Raw genomic sequence first — 17,260 nt, 5'->3', positions numbered from 1 at the left:
TTGGGCAGTAACAATAGGAGAGGATCAGAGTCTCCAGGTAGAAGTCTTCAGGAAGCTCACAAAGATTGACCAATACCTGCTGTTTGATTCACACCATCCACTGCAGCACAAAGTCTAAGTTATCCGTGCTCTACAACATAGTGCTCAAGTGGTACCCACAAACACAGAGAAAAGTGAAGGAGGAACAACACATGGAAAAAGCCTACTCTGCTTGTGGTTATCCAAAATGAGCCTTCAGTGGATCTAACAGAACAACAGGGAATCTGAACCTAGAAGGATAGGCGTAACTATTGCTTACAGAACAGGTGTGTCTGAAAAACTTTGAGAATTTTCAGACAATATGAGATTCTGGTCTAACCTACAAACTAGCAGCTAAGAGGCTAAAAACTAGTAGATAAGAGGAGGACACGTGACAGCTGTCCTGATGCCAATGCCTGAGGAGGACCTAAATGGGTTCTTATTTGAATACTCTCAACTTAGTGTACCAAAAGAGGTTGAAATAGAGAACGTCTCAGTAAAAATCTCTTTCTCCGGGCATGAATTTTACTCTGATTTGCCTGCATCATCCTCCCTCAGCAAAAATGAACTTTTATGAACAATTGCAGGCACTAATTAAGCACTACACATCCAAAAAAGTACAAACAAGTCCAACTAAATAATTGTGATTGGTGATTTTAATGTGAACTGGGACTGTAAGGACAGAACTAGAAACTCACACTAAATTTCTCTCAACTCATTGAGCAACCTACAAGAATCACAAGACACTCAAAAAACAAAATCAATTTGCTCTTTACTAACAAGTCTGAACGGATAATCAAGTCATATAACTTTCTGACTGGTATTTCAGACCACAACTTCATATTACTTTCTAAGAAACTCACCAGGTCAAGGATCACTAATGATTTTACTAGTCTATCCAATAACAGATCTTTAAAAGAATTCATGCCCAGGAATCAACAACAAAATGTAGCTGAAGCCTTATCATCAGTAGACTAGGAATTATACCTTTTTCAAGAGATGATCCTCAACTTTATAGCAGTCAACTAAACAAAACTGTTAGAGATATTATATCAACCTTCTCCACTAGAAGGAAGCATAAATCAAAAACAAAATGTAATTTGTCATGGCTGATCAAAGAATGTAGGAATCTGATGAAAACTAGAGACCAGTTGCTGGAACAATGTTTGAAAACAGGTCTAATCATAGACAGACTTGCAGTTACTTTATTTTGCATGTGAGTAAATCTGACTAAGACAGGCCAAAGCTAACTTCTTTATAAATGTAATAGAAAAATAATCTATTTATTTAGCTACTCATTTAAACATTTTCATAACCTCTGTAAAGGAGATCACCCAACATTTCACCCCATCTGCTTGCACTGATAATATCAGTGACCCTGATCAGGCTCTGTTCAGGATCACTGATATTTCAGACCATGAAGTTGCCAAAGTAATTAGAGGCTTAAAAAACTCAAAAGCACTTGATGCAACTGGCCTAAATACATTTTTTTTTAAAGAATTTAAGGATCCCCTTGTACAACCAATCACCCATCTCCTCAATATGTCCTTCCAATGGTCAGTTGTCCCAACTGATTGGAAAGTAACTGCAGTAACACCAGTGTTTAAATCAGGTGCTACAACAGATATGGCTAATTATCGGCCTATAAAGCATACTTCCTATAATATCGAAAATAGCTAAGAAATGGGTGGTCAAACTTCTCACTGCTCATTTAGAAAACACAAAACCCTCATTACATCCACTATACAGTTTTGGCTTTCGCACCCATTACCCCTTCACAGACACTGTCGTGTGCATGTTAACAGAAAACAAAGAGCTTGCTAGATAGGAGCCCCTGTGTTGGGGCTGCCTTCTTAGATTTGAAGAAAGCCTTCAACTCTGTAAACCATCAGATCTTGCTGTCCAGGTTGACTTAACATCAACATCTCTAGCCAAGCTCTTCAATGGTTTACATCATTTCTGTCCCACAGGAAACAGTATGTGGTAGTTGATGGTGTAAAATCTTCATGTTTAGACTGTGATGTTGGTGTCTCGCAGGGGTCAATCCTTGGGCCGGTGTTATTCTCCCTCTTTATTAATAACTTACCTATGCATGTCCAAATGTATGCGGATGATGCAATCATCTAAACTCAATCAAAAAATGTTTAGCAAGCTGCTGATGACCTCACAGCTACCCTATCATCTGTGCATAATTGCCTCTTGTTAAACACCACAAAAACAGTCTGCATGTCATTTTCTAAATGTCATACTGAACTAAAACAATCTAAATTCTGGGACCAGATCACATTCAACTCTGTTAAAGACATTAAATACCTTGGAGTTATCCTAAAGCCAACATTGTTCTTTAAAAGTAATGTAAAAAAAAAGTATCCCAGGTAATTCAATTCAATAATCAGAATTTTCATCACATCCGGAATAACTTAAACGTGAGTGCTGATAAAACCTATTTCTATTCTATGATCATCTCCCACATAGACTATTGTTTAACTACTTGTTCTCTTGCCTGCCACACAAACCTCTATAAAAGAGGCCTAAAAATACTTGATAAAAAAACCCATTTCCTACCACCACTGTAATGTTCTGAAAAAGCATAATGGATTCTATTGGACTTTCACAACATGGTCAACCTTAAAAGAGCTTGCCTAATTTACAAGGTCCTACACTCCCTCACACCACCACCGTTACAGGAGTACATTAACCCCTTAACATTCCGGGTCATTTTGGTGAAATTGCCTTTGTTCTGACCTCTCCAAATTAAAATGAACACCATTATTGAACCCTTAGTAGTAAATACACAAGTTTAGGGTCTTTGTAAAGGTAACATCCTATAGTTTTACCCACAGGTGTCAGAATCACTAAGTATGTGTGCTGAACATTTATACACTTTGGAACACACATAGAACCAGAGCCCTCAAAGGTAAGTGAAGTCCAAATCCACATTTCTGACTTCTCTGTAAAAACGGCTTTCCTGTCAGCACTGTAGTGATTACACGTGTAAATTCAGAAAGATGAGTGCTGTAGCTTTCATTTGATGTGTAGATTGTGTGGGTGAGGCGGAAATATACGTACATTGCTGCAAAGTTGTAACGTAAGGGGACGGCCCGTTAAGGGGTTAAATATAAAGACAAGTTACCCAGGACCACACGAGCCACCACCAGAGGTGACCTGCTGATCCCCCTCAGATACCTTTAGTCAGAATGTATTACCTGTCCAAGGTGGAAACCTGTGGAATAGTCTCCCTGTAACCCTGAGAGAATGTTCCACGTACAGTTCCTTTAAAGCTCAAATGAAAAACTGTTATGGTCAAATCGAACATGCACTCATTTCTAGAGACAATGTAATTTAAACTTTTCTATAGAGACATATTTTGCATACATGGGCAAAATATGGAGGCGGTGGGTATAAAATGTAAATAATGGGATCTGTGCAGTGAATGTAATGTGAAATTATGGAAACTGAAGCGAGTGGAATGTGCAATATTTTGAATGGTGCAATGAGTGTAATATGCAATATGTGGGATGTGCAATGTGTGGGACATGCAATATGTGGGACGTGAAATATGTGGGAAGTGCAATGAGTGGAATGTGAACAGATGGAAATTAGCCTTTTGGCTATAATCCGACATGTTTACATTCATGTCTGTCATGTCATGTCTATTCATTAACATGCTTTGTCCCAAAAAATAAATAAATAAATACTAATTAAATTAAAATAAACACTTTAAGACCCAAAAGGGTTTTACCCAAAAGATAAAACCCTGAGCCATAAACAAAGCAATGTAGTCTACTCCATTCAGTGTAGTGAAGAGTGCAGTGATCGGTACATTGAAGAAACTAAGCAGCCGCTCCATAAGAGAATGTACCAACAATGGCACGAGAGCTCCTCTGGACGCCAGTCTGCTGTGCATCTCCATCTCAAAGCCACTAACCGCTCCTTTAAAGATAGCGAGGTTCAGATCTTAGCCAGCGAAAAGAAATTGTTTGAGAGGGTAGTTAAAGAAGCTATTTTTGTTAAGAAAGACAATCCTTCCTTAAACAGGAATGTGGGCCTGAGACATAATCTCTAAACCAAACTAAACTAAACTAACTAAATTTAGCTAACGGTATTCTCCTTTTATGTATTCAGTATCCTTGTACAATGGGTACGGAAAGTATTCAGACCACCTTAAATTTTTCACTCTTTGTTATATTGCAACCATTTGCTAAAAAGTTCTTTTGTTTCCCCCATTAATGTACACACAGCACCCCAAATTGACAGTAAAACATTTTTACAGAATTATTTAAGAAAAACTGAAATATCACATGGACATTAGTATTCAGACCATTTGTTCAGTATTTAGTAGAAGCACCCTTTTGAGCTAATACAGCAATGAGTCTTTTTGTGAACGATGCAACAAGTTTTTCACACCTGGATTTGGAGATGGTGAAAGTTGGTGCACAGCTATTTTCAGGTCTCTCCAGAGTTGCTCAATTGGATTTAAGTTGGGACTCTGGCTGGGCCATTCAAAAACAGTCACAAAGCTGTCCTGAAGCCATTCCTTTGTTATTTTAGCTGTGTCCCTGCAGCTTGAAAAACACCCCCACATGCTGCCACCATCATGCTTCACTGTTGGAACTGTATTGGACAGGTGATAAGCAGTGCCTGGTTTTCTCCACACATACCGCTTAGAGTTAAGACCAAAATGTTTTATTTTGGTCTCAGCTGACCAGAAAATCTTATTGATCACCATCCTGGAGTCCTTCATGTGTTTTTTAGCAAACTGCATGCAGGCTTTCATGTGTCACTGAGGAGAGGCTTCTGTCGGGCCACTCTGCCATAAAGCCTCGACTGGTGAGGGGCTGCAATGATGGCTGATTTTCTAGAACTTTCTCCCATCTCCCGACTAGGGATGGGACGATATTAAAATTTAGACTCACAATTATTGTTACCAAAATAATCGCGATTAACAATATTATCATGATAATTATTAACCTGTTAACATTCCCCTATTTTACAACTCTACAGCAATGTACATATACTTCCGTGTCACCCACACAGACAATCTACATATCAAATGAATATTCTTTCTGAATATGCAAACCATTTTCAACTGCAATCACCATAGTGCTGACAGGAAAGCCGTTTTTACACAAAAGTCAAAATTAGAATTTGGACTTCACTTATCTTTGAGGGCTCTGGTTGTCAAACATCAACATATTCCCAGAAAGTTGGCCTATGACATATTGGGACACGGCCAAAGGAGAGTGGATACAGAAATCTGTACATAATGGCGCAATCAACGCACTGTTTTGCGTTTTAAACATGACAAATCGGACAAAACAAAGGAAGTACACAATCAAGGACACTGTGGATGTGGAGGCATCTCGGACCCGGAGCGGTTCGTGGCAAAGAGTGAAGATGGCTGTGGACTCAGGAGTAGAGGACCTTATGTTTTGATGGATTGGATGCTATTTTCGATCGGTTTATTCTGCTATTGACATAATTGTAGGTAAAATATATCTTGTGTAATCGCCAGCCTTGCTTCTGTGCACATAGTGGGCATTCGGACCCTGGCACATGCAACCTGGCACATTTGTGTTTAGCTGTATGAATTAAGACTTAATTTGTTTATTGTTTGAAAATTGTTCTTTGATTCTACAGTTTGCATTATTGTAGGTGAAAAAAATTTAGATGTGCACACATTAGCATCTCATCTGTCTTTGTTTATTGTTTATATCTGGCAGAATATAGTTCAGACAGTGATAACTGTGTTGCCCAATAGGCACAGAAACTAACAAGTGTCACTGTTATGACAGAGGCTCTCCTTGTGCGGAAACACTAGAACTAACGTCTAAACATTGTGTTGAAACTGCAAACATGAAGCACTCTGGTGATGTAAAGGTGATTATAATCATGATATTAAAAAATGCCACAAACGATTAATTGCGGACCTTTTTTATTGTGAATACCAAAGTTATCATATATCATCCCATTCCTACTCCCGACTGCATCTCTGGAGCTCAGCCACCGTGATCCTTGGGTTCTTCTTTATGTCCCTGGATGGCCAGCTCTAGGAAGGATTCTGGTCATCCCAAACGTATTCCATTTAAGGATTATGGAGGCCACTGTGCTCTTAGGAACCTTAAACGCAGAATTTTTTTGTAACCTTGGCCAGATCCTCTCTATAATTCTGTCTCAGGTCTTCAGGCAATTCCTTTCATCTCATGATTCTCATTTGCTCTGACATGCACTGTGAGCTGTAAGGTCTTTTATATAGACAGGTGTGTAGCCTTCCTAATCAAGTCCAATCAGTATAATCAAACACAGCTGGACTCCAATGAAGGTGTAGAACCATCTCAAGGAGCATCAGAAGAAATTAACAGCACCCGAGTTAAATACACACGTAGACAAAATTGTTGGTACCTGTCGGTTAATGAAAGAAAAACTCACAATGGTCTGACAAAAGTAATAATAAATAAAGATTCTATGAAATTTAACCAATGAAAGTCAGACATTGCTTTTCAACCATGCTTCAAAAGAATTATAAAAAAAACTAAAAAAAAAACAACTCATGAAACAGGCCAGGACAAAAGTGATGGTACCCTTAACTTAATATTTTGTTGCACAACCTTTTGAGGCAATCACTGCAATCAAACGATTTTTGTAACTGTCAATGAGACTTCTGCACCTCACAGCAGGTATTTTGGCCCACTCCTCATGACCAAACTACTCCAGTTGTCTCAGGTTTGAAGGGTGCCTTTTCCAGATGGCATGTTTCAGCTCCTTCCACAGATGCTCAATAGGATTTAGGTCAGGGCTCATAGAAGGCCACTTTAGAATAGTCCAATGTTTTCCTCTTGGCCATTCTTGGGTGTTTTTAGCTGTGTGTTTTGGGTCATTGTCCTGTTGCGAGACCCATGACCTGCAACTGAGACCAAGCTTTCTGACACTGGCCAACATATTTCTCTCTAGAATCCACTGATAGTCTTGAGATTTCATTGTACCCTGCACAGATTCAAGACACCCTGTGCCAGATGCAGCAAAGCAGCCCCAGAACATAACAGAGCCTCCTCCATGTTTCACAGTAGGGGCAGAGTTCTTTTCTTGATATGCTTAATTTTTTCCATCTGTGAACATAGAGCTGATGTGCCTTGGCAAAAAGTTCAATTTCTGTGTCATCTGTCTATAGGACATTCTCCCATAAGCTTTGTGGCTTGTCAACATGTAGTTTGGCAAATTCCAATCTGGCTTTTTTATGATTTGTTTTCAACAATGGTGTCCTCCTTGGTCGTCTTCCATTAAGTCCACTTTGGCTCAAATAATGATGGATGGTGTAATGTGACACTGATGTTCTTTGAGCTTGAAGTTCACCTATAATCTCTTTAGAAGTTTGGCTACAGTCCCATGGATCTTAAATTTCTGAATAATATGTGCAACTGTAGTCACAGGAACATCAACCTGCTTGGAGATGGTCTTATAGCGTTTACCTTTAACATGCTTGTCAATATATATTTTTTCTAATCTCCTGAGAGAACTCTTTCCTTTTCTTCCTCCATGTTGAATGTGGTACACAAAATGTCTGTTGAGTTTAGAATTAAATTTAAAGTTCTCCTCCTGACATACAAAGCCATAAAAGACATGGCCCCATCGTATCTGCAAGATGCTATACTACCATATCATCTAAACAGCGTGCTCTCAAAATGCTGGACTACTGGTGGTTCCTAGAGTGTCTAAAAGCACAGTAGGAGGGAGAACTTTCACTTACCAAGCTCCTGTGTTATGGAATCAGCTCCCTGCCCATGTTAAAGAGGCCACTATAGTCTCTACATTTAAGACCAGGCTTAAAACGTTCCTCTTGGAATTAGCTTATGACCAGGTCAGCTAGGGGCAGAAATAAACCCTTAAGTTTTAGTTAATCTATCTAGGGGTAGCTATACTTGGGGAAGTATGCTAACCTGAACACTATCTTCTGTTTCCTATTTTCCCTGTCAACAGTATTCACTATTCAGTTCACCTGGAGTTTGTTCATTGCTATTTACATGGTGTTCCCTGTTCCGATCCCCTCTGGGGTGTGCAACTGTTTCAGATGCTTGGCTGTTGACCCGGTGATGACTGAAGCCTAGATGCCCTCCTGTGCGCCCTGATCCTGTTCTGTAGACCTGGACCCTTCCTCCCTTCCCTCGCCTGGCTGGATGGCCCGGCGCCTGGTTGGGATAGCTCCTGCCCTGCCATGGGTGGGCCTCCCTCTGCCCCCTTAGTTGAGAGGGCTCTGTTTCTACAGACTGGACACATCTGCAGGCTGTCCGTCCATGGGAGTGGATCTCTCCTTCACTGTGGTTCTTGTCGAGGTTTCTTTTTTTCCCCCATTGAGTTTTTAGGAGTTTTTCCTTGCCAAGAATGAGGGGTTTAAGGACAGGGGATGTTCTGGCAAAGTTATCCATTTGCTTGGTTTTCCTGTTGATTAATTTGCTTGTCTGTTTCTCTTTCATTGTTGATGTTCTAACTTTCTGTTAGTTAATTCAATTATCATGTTCAGCCCTAAGAGGTAACTGCTGTTGTGATTTTGGGTTTTACAAAAATTAATTGTTAACCCTATTGCGACGGATGCTATTGTCGCCGATAGAGCGTGGTTGCGGACTTTCCATTACCGTAACTCCGCAACCAATTGTGCTATCATGTAAATTCAAACTACATCTCAAAGCAGAGGCATGGGGCTCTTTAAATATTTTACTGTCATTACAGTAATCCGCTTACGTTGTCCCTCAAAGATGACCAATCAGAGCGCAGGTGCCACGGGGATTTTCTCAGTCAGTTATTCGATGCACCAAAAGAAAAATACAGATGGATACATAAAATGGAGGTACTTGTTAAAAAATGCAGTACATGCTGATATTTCCTTTAACAAGATTTTTATGGCTAAAAAGAATAGTCTATAGACCATTATAGCTCACCCAGACTAATGTGCTCAGTCCTTAAAGGGTTAATGTGCTAGTTATTGGTAGGATTAACGTGACAACAAACTCCACTCTGGCTTCCAAAAGTTGCGAAAAGTATTTATAAACTCAGGTGCAGGACGCATAAGGTAAGGGAGGAATAACTTTGGGCCACTGAAAATGTACTTTATTATTAAGAAATATCAGCTACAGCGCCTTTCAATTACGACGTATCAGATATCAACACAATCTAGTCCAAGACATTACGACATTACGGATTTAAACCAGCAAATGTCACCCCCAAAAAAACCTAACTTATAAATGTTGGATTAGTGATTCTAAAATTTCAAACTAAATTTCAATACCCTACAACAATTTTGATACCACAAAACATTTAGACAATAGATTTCATATATATATAATATCTAATCCATCATCTATATATATATACACATACATACATACAAATATGCATATACATATATAAGCATATGCTTGTGGTCTTATGCTAGTTCTGAGCTTCTGATAAAAATCAAGACATTGTAACAGTATCAATACTGTTGAATAAATGAATATCTAATATTTCACACTAGTTTTAGTATTGATTAGTATTCTGTGTATCGATATTTTTGACTAAATCTGATAAGTACATATTTCTCTTCTAAAATTGAACATGTTAGTATCCTACAATACAAAAAAATAAAGTTATGTCCAGGAAGTGTTGCAAGAATAACTTTTTTTTTTAGTGCCATTAATACAAGTAGCTACTCCATAAGACAAATGAGATAATTAAGAGCTTTGACAACTTTTTGTATTAATCTGTCAGGAGTATTGTAGTGCTGGGACCTTTCTGTTTTGTCAGTTTTGAGCAATGATTTTGATTAGAAGATGAGAAATCCAGACACAGGAAGACCACTTTACAACCATATAAGGGTGAAGGACCATTGTGTTTTCACTGTGAGGAGTACACCTAGTCCTGTATTTGCCACCTTATGTAATATTATAGACCATGCCTAACCAAATCTAACTCTAAATCTAACTAGTCTAAATTAATGGGATGGTTTTATCGTTTCTTGCCAAGAGCTAAAAGACAGAAGGCATTAACTGTTCTATGCCACTGGTTTTGTTAACAGGGATGGAGGTGGAGCCAGTCATTGATATTGTCACCAAGCTTTCATCTTAAACATCAATTGTACTGTCTACTTTGTTAATTTAATGTCATGTTATGTCATGTTAATTGGTATTTAAACATTAAGCATACATATTTATTCAAGAACACTATTATTTCTATCATGTACCAGACTAAGTATAATTAATTGTTATATTTATTTTTGCACCATCGCATTTGCATAATTATTGTGGGTCGTGCAAGATTTGAGATTTTTTTTTTTTTTTTTACGCTGACATAAAGAACTATATAAAGAGGAGAATTATATTTGGTGAGAGACCAATGCTAATATAATTTTCTTCAAAATATACAATTTAAAATAATTGCAAACAAAATTATCTATATAGTGTAAAGCTCTACATAACAATAGAATAACATGGAAAATCTATAGCAATGATTTCAGACATTTCTACAGTCTTGTTTGACTACAAATCTACAAGGACGCAGTGTAGTCTGTCATATTTTGTGCTGTTCCCTTTTTGCTGAAGCCTATAGTGGAAATCAATTAGTGCACATATTCACCCGATATGTTGGCCATAGCCATTTCCATATACAGTCTAACAAGCTGGCCACCGAGTTTTAAATAGGAAGTGCTCATGGCACACTTCCAGCTCCTTCAACTCACTTTACAGTGAAAAATTGTCACCCTTCTCTTTAACTGAGGCTGAGCCCTATCATTTTGGTCTTAAAATGTTCATATTAACCTGCTCTGCATGATCCCTGTATTTTTCTTTCACTATCAGTCAGTAAATCAAGATATGAACATTAATAACAGACGAATCAGGCACTTTCTTACCCCGAGGCCACTCCCGCTAGCATTAGCACCAGGTTTGATTGACAGCGTTGCCAAGTGCCCACTCCCCAAGCAGTGGTGTGGGCGGGAAGGTGCATTACCTTCAGTAGCCTCGCTCCAGATTGGCTCTTTGGGTGCTATGGTACTTGCTGTCAGAATTCTAAATATAGACCTTGGCTCCAAATTTAACCCAAATTAACTGCTAGCCTCAATGAGCTTCATTTGAGTTGCGCCGAACGCTATGGGTGATGTCAAACTCACTTAGACCACTTCTTTATACAGTCTGATTTTGGCAAATGTTCCAACTCATTATCTCTTATTTAGGCAGGACTAAAGTAATGTAACAGCTAAACAAATACAAGAACCACAGGTCTTTTTGTTTGATCAAGATAAATCCCAATCAGATGTTTGGATAAATACTTTGAGTTTTGGGATGAAGCATTTGTAGTGTACAGTCTAGCATGATAAAAAGGGCTTGTATCAGATCTGTGGGGGAAGCCATAAGGAGGTGAAAGCTAATCTACATGAACCGGCTGCAACTAGACACTGCAGTAACCTGAACACCACTGTATCATTCTCTGGAAACTTGGGCTGTACGGCTCCCGCTCTATAATCAAGTTGCGCTTGGCAACTGAAATTTGCAAGTTCATTTAAAGGAAGAGTATGACTTTGATTTTAAATTTCAAAAATTTCTCTAATAATAATCTGTGTCCCCAGATATGAAGTAAAATATGTTTAAATCTAATTTAGCTGTTACCGATAACAATTCTTACAAAAACCTTGGACATGATGGTCAGGTTGTTTGTGTTATAATTTGGTGTTTTGGTTCTCAACACGATTATCTAATCAGAAAGCAGAATGACCCTCATAATGTCTCACTTGGGTTGCCAGTTTCAATGCTGAGCTCCAGTTGGGTTAAGCCTAAAAAGGACTCTTTCTGATCACCGTCACTACCTAATCCTTTCCCACTTTTGCTGAATGTACAACTTCAGTTGCTCAGCAGTGTGGGGTCTCTGTTGTTGTATTTTGCCATGGGCACTAACACACCCCCATACATCACAGATGCTGGCTTTTGAACTTTGCGCTGATAATAATCCGGATGATCCTTTTCCTCTTTGGCCTGCGATTTCCAAAAACAATTTGAAGTGGACTTTTACACTTTGCGTCAGTCCATCTCAGGTGAGCTCGGCCCAGAAAAGCTGGTGGCGTTTCTGGGTGTTGTTGATATACGGCAGGGGTCACCAACCTTTTTAACCTGAGAGCTACTTTATGGGCACTGAGTCATACGAAGGGCTACCAGTTTTAGACGCTCTTCTGAAATAAATTTTCTCAGTTTGCCTTTAGTTATACATTATTAATAATGATAAATGCTAATCATCTATGTGAACACACTGATCATGTTGCAAGACACTGATCATATTAATGATTTCTCAAAATAATTATCAACAATGAGCAAGGAGGGAAACAGATATCAGTATACAGCACTTTAACTTTACTAATCTTAGTAATTGTTAAATTTCCAGATGACACATCACTACATCTCATAGGAAAAGTGTCCCATTTTCACTATCCATTGACAAACCTTTTTAACAAAACATAAATAATACACATTGCACCATGTTTCATGAAGTTATCAATTATGTAATGTTAAAGAAAAATAAGCTTACATATTTTTAAATAAATCTCTGTTGCGTTGTGTGACTTCTTCACCGGTGTTGTGAAAAAAGCCTGTTGTTTACCCAAAGCTGCGTTTAGCTTTGGGCTTGTTCTGCCCATAGTATGCGTCCCCGTGGGGAGTGCACGTCCCCGTGGGTAGTTAGTGTGGAGTTTTATGAGAGGTAGTAAAGTGTCCCTCCACATTGTGCCGCTTTGCCGTCACCACAGTCGCTCCTCAGATGAGATACGCGCAGGTTTCTTTTACAGTCTTAAATCGTTGTGAAAGTGATCTCTTTATTTTCTACCATGTTTTGGAGTAAGAAACTGCATTCAGCGCATCGTCACAGCGCTCGCGAGCGGAGCACTGGTTTTGTCACGCGCACAATACTGACCTTTGAAGTGAGTAGGTCAAAGTTCACCTTAACTTATCTAAACTTCACGTATAATGAACATATGTTTAAGATATTGTCAAATCTATATAAACGCAAGGGTGATTAAAAAAAAAAAAAAAAAAAAAAAAAGGCAACAGAATAAGATTAAATTTTAGATGCAGCTCATTAGTGAGTTGTGCTATTTTTAGAACCGGTCTGAGGGCGACTCATCTGGGGCTTGGGGGCGACATGGCGCCCACGGGAATAGGGTTGGTGACCCCTGATATACGGCTTTCACTTTGTATGGTACTGTTTTAACTTGCACTTGGAGATGTAGCTATGCACTGTGTTAACTGACAATGGTTTTCTGAAGTGTTCCTGAGCCCATGTGGTAATATCCTTTACACATTCATGTCTGTTTTTAGTACAGTACTGAGGGATTGAAGGTTACCGGCATTCAATGTTGGTTTTCGGCCTTGCCGATTACGTGCAGAGATTTCTCCAGATTCTCTGAATCTTTTGATGATATGACCGTAGATGATGAAATCCCTAAATTCCTTGCAATTATACGTTAAGAAACGTTGTTCTTAGACTGTTGGACTATTTGGTCACGCAGCTGTTCACGAAGTGTTGAACCTTACCCCATCCTTGCTTGTGAATGCCTGAGCCCTTCAGGGATGCTCCTTTTATACCCAATCATGACACTCACCTGTTTCCAATTAACCTGTTCACCTGTGTAATGTTCCAGACAGGTGTATTTTAAGCATTCCTCAACTTTTCCATTCTTTTGTTGCCCCTGTCCAAGCTTTATTGGAACGTATTACAGGCATCAAATAGATAATGAGTGAATATCTGCATAAAAACAATAACGTTTATCAGTTTGAACATTAAATATTATGTCTTTGTAGTTTATTCAGTTCAATGTAGGTTGAAAAGGATTTGCACATCATTGTATTTTGTTTTGTTTTTTTAAAGTTTTACACAGCGTCCCAACTTCACTGGAATTGGGGTTGTAGAATTGGTAAAGATTAAAGACACCACCATTATTTTGTACTGAAAATTGTTAAGTATATTTGTAAAGAATTTTCATTAACCTTATGGTATCAAGCCCTTTCCTAAATTTGAATTTTCATAAACACATTTAATTGATTAATTTCTATTATATTGAATAAAATGATTTCTATAAAGAGTCACGCGAGCCACCATAGTCTCTCAGTATAGAACCAACAAAAGCACCCAATTTGCAATCAACCAAAAAACAGATCTAATAAAAGGACTAAATTAAACAAAAAATATGTTTTCGATCAAACTAAACACAATCTGAGTGAAATTTAAAAAAATAAAAAATGACCTGCTGAAACTATTTGACTTTTTACTATAACAGTGAACTAGCTAGTTCCAGTGCCACCGAATACAACAATCTCCATGTTTAAAGTTGCTAAATAAATAAAGATACTGCTCCCCCCGATTGCCTGCTGCCCATGTGTGTGCTCAGCTAGTTTTGTGGGTTATATTTATCCATGGTGGAAAAGGGAATCCCAGTGTGGTACAGAGATTTTATTCATTGATATTTCTGTCCTATAGGCAAGTCTGCATTACTGAGAAATATGTATTTTAAATTAAATAAGCAATGCAGAATAGAGCAATATCTTAGGGGTGCACTATGGAACTTTTCTGTTGGAGTGTCTGCTACCTGCTTGTCTCCGTGGATATGTTATTGTTTTGTCTGGAATATTCCATAGTACAGCATTGAATTTATCACTAATTTATCATGTTTTTAGCAGTTTAAACAAATGTTTAAACTGCTAAAAACATATAGACTGAGGGATTGCCTCTCCATAGACCTGACCTGCAAGATGGCCTGGTGGTTTCAACTGCTAGTCTCCATGGCTATAGATACATTTTATGCCATACTGTAAATTAATAACAGCTTCATAGAATCAAGTAGGTAGCAAACCCTCAACCAGAAATATTACATGGGGCACATGTTTCCCACTTGTGCAATACAACAGTGATATTAATTTCAATATGCTTTATAAACTCGCTTAGAATATAACAAGCTGAATTTTTGGTTGTTGGTATAAGGCTTGCCACATACTGAGGAGTGCCATATGGGGAGTGCTTGTCTAAACATAAAACAAACATATCAGGAAAGCAGCCACGTGACATAGACACTTGGTCATTTACAAATGCCATTCATCAAACTGTATAGTTACATCTTCACAGCCTCAATATCTGCTAAAAAGAGGCAAAGTCTCTTAAAATATTAAAGAGCCCATATTACGCTATTTTCTGATCAATGTTATGTTTCCTCATCAAAAATCATACCTGGAGTTTTGTTTCATTCACATACATTTAATGCTGTGTTCTTCTCTCATGCAGAAAACGGTTCCGTCTTGTGATGTCATGTATTTTTAAACTCCATCCATATTTAATAGAATCTCTATTGCACAAAAGGCAAGAGGTAGTTGTTCACTTGAAAACTACCCTTTCATGACATCACAAGGTGGAACAGAGCATTTTGAGCTTTGAGTAACCCTATATTATTAGTCTGTCCACATCTCCAAACATGTGGTAATGAAGCAAAACACAACAGGCATGATTTTTATGAGGTAACCGTATTCTAATATGCCTTAAAGCGTAAAAGTATAGCATAATTAAGTAGCATAATTTAAGAAAACTCTGAGAAAATTATGAAATGAGTAGATGCCTTTGGAATATCATGTGCTATATCAAACAACTACACTACAGGCTATAAAAGCACTTTGTAAGTTTTCAGGTTTACCCATGGATATGATTATTGATGTGCCTAGAATATTCCACAGTACGACATTTGAAATAAAACACCTGCAATTGATTAAATACAGGTGAGATCTGTAAAGGACCAACTCTATTGTCTTTGTCCACATTGTAACACCGTGGGAACCCAACCAGAAAAGTTACATAGTGCACCTTTAACATTATTGCTGCATATTCAAATTAAAAGATGGTCACAAGAGAGCCTATGACTTAGCAGTTTCTTTGTTTACCATGGCAGGACTGTGCACACATAATTTTCAAATGTAATTAATATACATTGTACGCACCGTGGCGAGTTTCTCCTCGATGTTCTCCTGGCTCGTGGCTTGTGTTCGCCATTGTGCTACTCGCTGCCCTCTCTCAACTGATGCTACAGGTGGGAGGCAGGTGTCCGCCGTTCGGAGCGCTCCATGCGGATGAGCTGGGACTTACCTACCGTCTTTGACTGTCACCGGCTCCACCAAGCCACCTCCACGGAGCTGCTTACACAAACAGTGCCAGTATTGGTCAGGACCCGGGGCATAACCTTATCGCAGAGGTAAATAAGCCAAAGCATTTCAAATGCACTTGCCGCAATACGCGAACTCACTCGCTCAATTTTGCATTTTTACCTCAAAAGGTCTTGAATAAAAACCCAAAACGAAGGTTCGAAGCGTTCACATCGTATTACGAGGAGGAATTAATTGTCCAAGTAAGTGTTTAAAGGTTGAAAAAGCGAAAATCCTAAGTTTATCCGGTGTCGTTTAGTAATACCTGTCTCGATTCTTCCGCCGCCATTTTGAAACAAACTTCTGTAAAGAGCGCTTTGTAATCGAGTCAAGAATGCGCCTATTGTCGATGGATTCACCTGTTGCGGCCTGACAAAAAGGCATTATTAATCGACAATAACAAACACTCATCTAGAATTATACGTATTATTTATGTATATTTTTTAATGTATTTCTTTAAAAAAAAAAAAAAAAAAAAAATGCGTATAGTACCTCCATTGTTTGAAGCAGCTTGGTTTCTAAACTGGTGTGCAAGAACAAGGTAGAGAGCACTGGCAGTCTGGCTCAATCTAGAGATAGCGATTATTATCTCAGTAGTAGCACAGCCAACCAAATGTGAAAATAACTGCGATAAAATCTGACATCACTTATGTAGGTAATTCTGAATAAATCATAGGCTCCAGATTAATATTTTCCAAATATCTTTAATTTTCTTTTTTGGAAGACTGATTTTAAATGGTAAAGGTAAGAGTATCGTCTACTATAATTGGACGTTCAATTTGCTTCCCACTTCTGCCATCTAGTGTCAAAACTCAATACGCTGCATGTTTAGCAAATGGACACTAAAATTAATCAAACAAGCTGGTATTTGATTTATGTTTTATTAGATGTTAAAGAAATCCACAATGGAACATAATAATTTACTCATGGTGTACATGAAATTAGAACAACACTGCTATTGGGAACAGATGTTTCAAGGAACAGAGATGGGAGGCTGAAGAAGCCTTATCTAAATGGGAACGTAAATAAATTTCTTTTTCAATGTTGGATGATAT

The 17,260-nt window shown here is 38.3% G+C and overlaps 1 protein-coding gene across 1 annotated transcript in view; it reads right to left on the bottom strand.

Moving 5' to 3' along the window:
• The window catches only part of tbc1d14 (TBC1 domain family, member 14), a 79,760-nt gene extending 63,260 nt beyond the window's left edge, over window positions 1-16,500 (bottom strand). Inside the window, exons 1-2 of the mRNA XM_033983729.2 lie at window positions 16,329-16,500; window positions 16,005-16,196 (exon numbers count right to left, since the gene is read on the bottom strand). Coding sequence (XP_033839620.1) covers window positions 16,005-16,056 — 52 coding nt within the window. The 5' untranslated portion in view covers window positions 16,057-16,196; window positions 16,329-16,500. The remainder of the gene's footprint in view (window positions 1-16,004; window positions 16,197-16,328) is intronic.
• Window positions 16,501-17,260: the final 760 nt, after the last annotated feature.

Source organism: Periophthalmus magnuspinnatus, chromosome 18 (genome assembly GCF_009829125.3).
Source record: "Periophthalmus magnuspinnatus isolate fPerMag1 chromosome 18, fPerMag1.2.pri, whole genome shotgun sequence".
Classification (NCBI taxonomy): Eukaryota; Metazoa; Chordata; class Actinopteri; order Gobiiformes; family Gobiidae; genus Periophthalmus; species Periophthalmus magnuspinnatus.
Note: the sequence above shows the minus strand (reverse complement) of the source record. Positions and strands in the feature narration are given on the sequence as shown.